Source organism: Oncorhynchus kisutch, linkage group LG21, assembly GCF_002021735.2.
Source record: "Oncorhynchus kisutch isolate 150728-3 linkage group LG21, Okis_V2, whole genome shotgun sequence".
Taxonomy (NCBI): domain Eukaryota; kingdom Metazoa; phylum Chordata; class Actinopteri; order Salmoniformes; family Salmonidae; genus Oncorhynchus; species Oncorhynchus kisutch.
Window position 1 is genome coordinate 45,288,889 of NC_034194.2, and position 7,500 is coordinate 45,296,388.

General features: G+C 49.0%; 1 protein-coding gene across 2 annotated transcripts in view; it reads left to right on the plus strand.

The window, feature by feature from the left end:
- Nucleotides 1-3,439: 3,439 nt before the first annotated feature.
- LOC109884950 (eyes absent homolog 4) overlaps nucleotides 3,440-7,500 on the plus strand; it is an 8,395-nt gene continuing 4,334 nt past the window's right edge. The window contains exons 1-5 of one of the 2 annotated variants that reach the window (XM_031800733.1): nucleotides 3,440-3,626; nucleotides 4,603-4,661; nucleotides 5,520-5,680; nucleotides 6,052-6,166; nucleotides 6,681-6,802. In XM_031800733.1, the coding sequence (XP_031656593.1) occupies nucleotides 3,546-3,626; nucleotides 4,603-4,661; nucleotides 5,520-5,680; nucleotides 6,052-6,166; nucleotides 6,681-6,802 (538 nt within the window). In that variant the 5' untranslated portion in view covers nucleotides 3,440-3,545. The remainder of the gene's footprint in view (nucleotides 3,627-4,602; nucleotides 4,662-5,519; nucleotides 5,681-6,051; nucleotides 6,167-6,680; nucleotides 6,803-7,500) is intronic. The other variant, XM_031800732.1, reaches the window with a different exon arrangement.

Genomic DNA, 7,500 nt, shown 5'->3' on the forward strand with positions numbered 1-7,500 from the left:
CCTCTCTCTACATGTCTCTCTCTCTCTCCCTCTCTCTACATGTCTCTCTCTCTCCCTCCCTCTCTCTACATGTCTCTCTCTCTCTCCCCCTCTCTCTACATGTCTCTCCCTCTCTCTACATGTCTCTCTCTCTCCCTCCCTCTCTCCATGTATCTCTCTCTCTCTACATGTCTCTCTCTCTCCATGTCTCTCTCTCTCTCCCTCTCTCTCTCCATGTCTCTCTCTCCCTCTCTCTCTCCCTCTCTCTACATCTCTCTCTCTCCCTCCCTCTCTCTACATGTCTCTCTCTCTCTCCCTCTCTCTACATGTCTCTCTCTCTCTCTCCCTCTCTCTACGTATCTCCCTCTCTCTACATGTCTCTCTCTCCCTCCCTCTCTCTACATGTCTCTCTCTCTCCCTCTCTCTCTCCATGTCTCTCCCTCTCTCTCTCCATGTCTCTCCCTCTCTCTACACGTCTCTCTCTCCCTCTCTCTCTCCATGTCTCTCCCTCTCTCTACATGTCTCTCTCTCTCCCTCTCTCTACATGTCTCTCTCTCTCTACATGTCTCTCTCTCTCCCTCTCTCTCTCCATGTCTCTCCCTCTCTCTACATGTCTCTCTCTCTCCCTCTCTCTACATGTCTCTCTCTCTCTCTACATGTCTCTCTCTCTCTCTACATGTCTCTTCTCTCCATCCCTCTCTCCATGTCTCTCCCTCTCTCTACATGTCTCTCTCTCTCTCCCTCCCTCTCTCCATGTCTCTCCCTCTCTCTACATGTCTCTCTCTCCCTCTCTCTACATGTCTCTCTCTCCATGTCTCTCTCTCTTCCTCCCTCTCTCCATTTCTCTCTCTCTCTCTCTCCTTCCCTCTCTTTACATCTCTCTCTCTCTCTCCCTCCCTCTCTCCATTTCTCTCTCTCCATCCCTCTCTCTACATGTCTCTCTCTCTCCCTCCATCTCTCTTCATGTCTCTCTCCCTCCCTCTCTCCATTTCTCTCTCTCTCCTTCCCTCTCTTTACATCTCTCTCTCTCTCCCTCCCTCTCTCCATTTCTCTCTCTCCCTCCCTCTCTCTACATGTCTCTCTCTCTCCCTCCCTCTCTCTTCATGTCTCTCTCTCTCCATGTCTCTCCCTCTCTCTACATGTCTCTCTCTCTCTCTCCATGTCTCTCTCTCTCTCCCTCCCTCTCTCCATGTCTCTCTCTCCCTCCCTCTCTCTCCATTTCTCTCTCTCTCTCCTTCCCTCTCTCTCCATGTCTCTCTCTCTCTCCTTCCCTCTCTCTCCATGTCTCTCTCTCTCCTTCCCTCTCTCTCCATGTCTCTCTCTCTCCCTCCCTCTCTCTCTCTCTCTCTTCTTTCTCCCTCCCTCTCTCCATTTATCTCGGTGCTCGGTATGTGTCTATTCTGGGAGTCTCACGGTGTCAGCGAATCGCCTATCTATCGCAGATGATGTTTTTTGCAGCTGAGCTGCGGGTTGGCAGGGCTGCCCCCCAAACCTCTCTCACACCCACCCAGTCCCCCAAGGATTTTTAAAGAGGGACATAATGTTGATGGGACAGAACAAGTGTGACATGTCTTTCTCTCGCTCTCTCATCTACTGAGATTAGTTGAACATACCAGGCAGAGGGGGGAGGAGGGCAGGGGGGGAGGAGATGATGGTGGTGATGATGATGGTGGTGATGAAGGCTCCTCATTTGTCACAGCCAGTAGAGGATTGGTCACCCCTCAGAGCCTGGTTCCTCTACCCAGTACAGCCAGTAGAGGACTGGTCACCCCTCAGAGCCTGGTTCCTCTCTACCCAGTACAGCCAGTAGAGGACTGGTCACCCCTCATGGCCTGGTTCTTCTGGTCTTCCCAGTACAGCCAGTAGAGGACTGGTCACCCCTCAGAGCCTGGTTCCTTTCTACCCAGTACAGCCAGAAGAGGACTGGTCACCCCTCAGAGCCTGGTTCCTCTCTACCCAGTACAGCCAGTAGAGGACAGGTCCCCCCTCAGAGCCTGGTTCCTCTCTACCCAGTACAGCCAGTAGAGGACTGGTCACCCCTCAGAGCCTGGTTCCTCTCTACCCAGTACAGCCAGTAGAGGACTGGCCACTCCTCAGAGCCTGGTTCCTCTCTACCCAGTACAGCCAGTAGAGGACTGGTCACCCCTCATAGCCTGGTTCCTCTCTACCCAGTACAGCCAGAAGAGGACTGGTCACCCCTCAGAGCCTGGTTCCTCTCTACCCAGTACAGCCAGTAGAGGACTGGTCACCCCTCATAGCCTGGTTCCTCTCTACCCAGTACAGCCAGAAGAGGACTGGTCACCCCTCAGAGCCTGGTTCCTCTCTACCCAGTACAGCCAGTAGAGGACTGGTCACCCCTCAGAGCCTGGTTCTTCTGGTCTTCCCAGTACAGCCAGTAGAGGACTGGTCACCCCTCAGAGCCTGGTTCCTCTCTACCCAGTACAGCCAGTAGAGGACTGGTCACCCCTCAGAGCCTGGTTCCTCTCTACCCAGTACAGCCAGTAGAGGACTGGTCACCCCTCATAGCCTGGTTCCTCTGGTCTACCCAGTACAGCCAGTAGAGGAATGGTCACCCCTCATAGCCTGGTTCCTCTCTACCCAGTACAGCCAGTAGAGGACTGGTCACCCCTCAGAGCCTGGTTCCTCTCTACCCAGTACAGCCAGTAGAGGACTGGTCACCCCTCAGAGCCTGGTTCCTCTCTACCCAGTACAGCCAGTAGAGGAATGGTCACCCCTCAGAGCCTGATTCCTCTCTACCCAGAACAGTTGAGGGTTTTAGGCTGGGTTTCTGTACAAGCACTTGAGAACTGCTGATGTAGAAAGAGCTTTATAAAATACATTTGATTGATTGATTGTTCGATTGTTTGTTTGATCAATCAATCAAATGTATTTATAAAGCCCTTCGTACATCAGCCGATATCTCAAAGTGCTGTACAGAAACCCAGCCTTAAACCCCAAACAACAAGCAATGCAGGTGTAGAAGCACGGTGGCTAGGAAAAACTCCCTAGAAAGGCCAAAACCTAGGAAGAAACCTAGAGAGGAACCAGGCTATGTGGGGTGGCCAGTCCTCTTCTGGCTGTACCAGGTGGAGATTATAACAGAACATGGCCAAGATGTTCAAATGTTCATAGATGACCAGCAGGGTCAAATAATAATAATCACAGTGGTTGAGGAGGGTGCAACAGGTCAGCACCTCAGGAGTAAATGTCAGTTGGCTTTTCATAGCCGATCATTCAGAGGTCGAGACAGCAGGTGCGGTAGAGAGAGAGAGAGAGAGAGAGAGAGAGAGAGAGAGAGAGCGGGCAGAACAGTTGAAACTGGAGCAGCAGCAGAACCATGTGGACTTGGGACAGCAAGGAGTCATTATGCCAGGTAGTCCTGAGGCATGATCCTAGGGCTCAGGTCCTCCGGGAGGGAGAGGGAGGGAGGGAGAGAGAATTAGAGGGAGCACAGGACACCGGATAATTACACCAGATATAACAGACTGAACTCTAGCCCCCGACACATGGAGACTGTATAGACGGATGTATTGACGGTTGTATTGATTGATTGACAGGACCCTCCCATGGCGGTGACACTGGGACTGAGGATGGAAGAGATGATCTTTAACCTGGCAGACACACACCTGTTCTTCAACGACTTAGAGGTAGGTACACACACCTGTTCTTCAATGACTTAGAGGTAGGTACACACACCTGTTCTTCAATGACTTAGAGGTAGGTACACACACCTGTTCTTCAATGACTTAGAGGTAGGTACACACACCTGTTCTTCAATGACTTAGAGGTAGGTACACACACCTGTTCCTCAACGACTTAGAGGTAGGTACACACACCTGTTCCTCAACGACTTAGAGGTAGGTGAGCTCAGGAACACACACACACACACTGTATTGATACAGCTACTGATCTGGGATCAGATCCCCACTGACAGTGTAATCTAATGCATTGTGATTTTAAAAAGGTCAAACTGATCCTAGATCAGCACTCCTCCTCCTCTGAGAGGCTGTGATACGTGTGTAGCTCCTTCATGTGTAGACACTGCCCCCTAGTGACACAAACTAAAGACTTAAACTTGTCTGTGTCTGTCTGTCTGTCTGTGTGTGTTTCTGTCTGTGTGTGTTTCTGTGTGTTTCTGTCTGTGTGTGTTTGTGTGTTTCTGTCTGTGTGTGTTTCTGTGTGTTTCTGTCTGTGTGTGTCTGTTTCTGTCTGTCTGTCTGTGTCTGTTTCCGTCTGTCTGTCTGTGTCTGTTTCCGTCTGTCTGTCTGTGTCTGTCTGTCTGTCTGTCTGTCTGTGTGTGTTTCTGTCTGTGTGTGTTTCTGTGTGTTTCTGTCTGTGTGTGTTTCTGTCTGTGTCTGTTTCTGTCTGTCTATCTGTCTGTGTCTGTTTCTGTCTGTCTGTCTGTCTGTCTGTGTCTGTTTCTGTCTGTCTGTCTGTGTCTGTCTGTTTCTGTCTGTCTGTGTCTGTCTGTCTGTCTGTCTGTCTGTCTGTCTGTCTGTCTGTCTGTCTGTCTGTCTGTCTGTCTGTCTGTCTGTCTGTCTGTCTGTCTGTGTGTGTGTGTTTCTGTGTGTGTGTGTTTCTGTGTGTGTGTGTTTCTGTCTGTGTGTGTGGGTGGGTGTTCAGGAGTGTGATCAGGTCCATATTGATGATGTGTCGTCGGACGACAACGGACAGGACCTGAGGTGAGCGTTCAACATCCCTGCGTTTTCTTCTTCACAGTTAAATGACGAGTTCAGGATGTGAACAACTTGATATCAGACGGTTCCTCGCTCTGAGAACAGTCTGTGGGTCAGGAGAACCTGGAATCCATGGGATGCTTTTCTTGAAACTACAAACGTCACCTAACATCACGTTGTAACATCCTCAACTACTCATTTAAGCCTACATCATACCAGAGGAGGCTGGTGAGGGGAGGACGGCTCATAATAATGACCGGAACAGAGCAAATGGAATGCCATTCTAGTAATTCCCGAGTGGCGCAGCGGGCTAAGGCACTGCATCTCAGTGCAAGAGGCATCACTACAGTCCCTGGTTCAATTCCAGGCTGTATCAAATCGGGCCCGTGATTGGGAGTCCCATAAGGCGGAGCACAATTGGCCAAGCGTCGTCCCGGGTTTGGCCGTCATTGTAAATAAGAATTTGTTCTTAAATGACTTGCCTAGTTAAATAACATAAAAATTCAATTCAATTCCTCTCCTGCCATTACCACGAGCCCGTCCTCCAAAATTAAGGTGCCACCAACCTCCTGTGGTACGTAGACACTACAAGTAACTACGCAAATGTCCATCCTGTGTAGTTGCGTAGCAAAAAAAACTGCTGATGTTTGCAATTATAAACTCAACAACAAGCACACAGGATCGACAGCAAAATCAGGCTTAAATCCTTTGAATCAACCATTAGGAATGTTCTGTGGCATATTGCTCTGTTGAGAGCAGAATTCATAGACAGTACTTACCATTTTTATAATAAATTATATTATTATTATTGACAGTACTTACAGTTTTTATAATAAAACAAATTATTATTATTATTATTGACAGTACTTACAGTTTTGCAACTGATGGCTTCCATGCAGCGGCGACCAGCGCGAGTCTGTGCCTGGCGACGGGCGTCCGCGGAGGGGTGGACTGGATGAGGAAACTAGCCTTCCGCTACAGAAGAGTCAAAGAGATGTATAGCACATACAAAAACAATGTGGGGGGTAAGCCAATCGGAGAAGAGTTTACTAGAGAGGAGCCAATCAGAGAGCTCTTTTTTAGGCAGGGGGTGAGGGGGGGGGATGAATATATATATATATTTTTTTAACTGTCAACTGATATGTATAGTGTGTACATTTGAATCCACTGAGAAACATTTAGTATTGTCCTGTACTTTAGTACTTTAGTACAGATTAAAAGACAAAGTTCCTGTGTTCATGAAGACAGTGTTCACTGTAAAAAATGTTTTGCATATGTCGGCTCAATCAACCTTTGATATGGCGCATTGTGGACAAAGTGTGGTCAGATTATTAAATCCTGCCCCTAATGTTGGTTATTGTTGTTGTTTATTGTTGATGTTGTTTATTGTTGACAGGCTTGTTGGGCCCTGCTAAGAGGGATGCGTGGTTACAACTGAGAGCTGAAGTAGAGGCTTTAACAGACTCCTGGCTCACCAACGCACTCAAGTCCCTGTCAATCATCAGCTCCAGGTGCCCCGCCCCCTCCACACCCACACTGGACACGCCGCCTCCACCCACACTGGACACGCCCCCCACCCCGCACACAAAATGGCTGCCGACACACTGAGTCGGTCTCTGACATGAACATGAACTAGACAAATAAAACAGAGATCAGAGCTAATTTCATGTAATGGAACAGTCAATACTGATACTAATTATCTGTATTTCTCTCTTCTCGCCTCTCCCTCTCTCTCTCTCTCTCTCTCTGCCTCTCTCCCCCTCCATCCCTCTTCCTTTCTCTCTGTTTCTCACCCTCTCTCCCTCCATCTCTCCCTCTTCCTCCTCTCTCTCCCTTCCTCCCTCCCTCTCTTTTCCTCCCTCCCTCTCTCTCTCTCTGCCTCCCTCTCTCGCTCTCTCTCTCTCTCTCTCTGCCTCCCTCTCTCTCTCTCTCTCTCTCTGCCTCCCTCTCTCTCTCTCTCTCTCCCTGTCTCTCCCTCTCTCTCTTTCTCTCTCTCTCTCTCTCTCTCTCTCTCTCTGTCTCCAGGAGTAACTGTGTAAATGTGTTGGTAACAACAACCCAGCTGATACCAGCAGTGGCTAAAGTTCTGTTGTATAGTTTAGGATCTGCCTTCCCTATTGAGAACATATACAGTGCAACCAAAATAGGTAAGAACCACACACACACACAGACACAGACACAGACACAGACACAGAGACAGACACAGAGACAGAGACAGAGACAGAGACAGAGACAGAGACAGAGACAGAGACAGAGACAGAGACAGAGACAGAGACAGAGACACAGACACAGACACAGACACAGACACAGACACAGACACAGACACACACACACACACACACACACACACACACACACACACACACACACACACACACACACACAGACACAGACACACACAGACACACACAGACACACACAGACACACACACACACACAGACACACACAAAATTGGTATTTAAGTTTACTTCCTGAACGGGAAATGGAATTAACCTCAAGTGGAACTAAACCCAAATTGACCAGGGATCTGACCTCTGTATGAGGCTATATGGACCCCTATGAGTTCTGGTCTAAAGTAGTGCACTGCATAGGGAATAGGGTGCTATTTGGGAGACAGGCATTGGCCTGGGAGGGGAGGGTTGTTATGATGACATTGTTTATGTGAAGCATCTCCGTGGCGACCAGGTGTGTTGTCAGGAACTATCAGGGCCAATCCATTTCTTTCTCTTGTGTTTTTTTTTTTTATGGAAAATACGACAACCAAGGGAATGTGTGTTTACAGATGGCTATATCAGTGTGTGTGTGTGTGTGTGTGTGTGTGTGTGTGTGTGTGTGTGTGTGTGT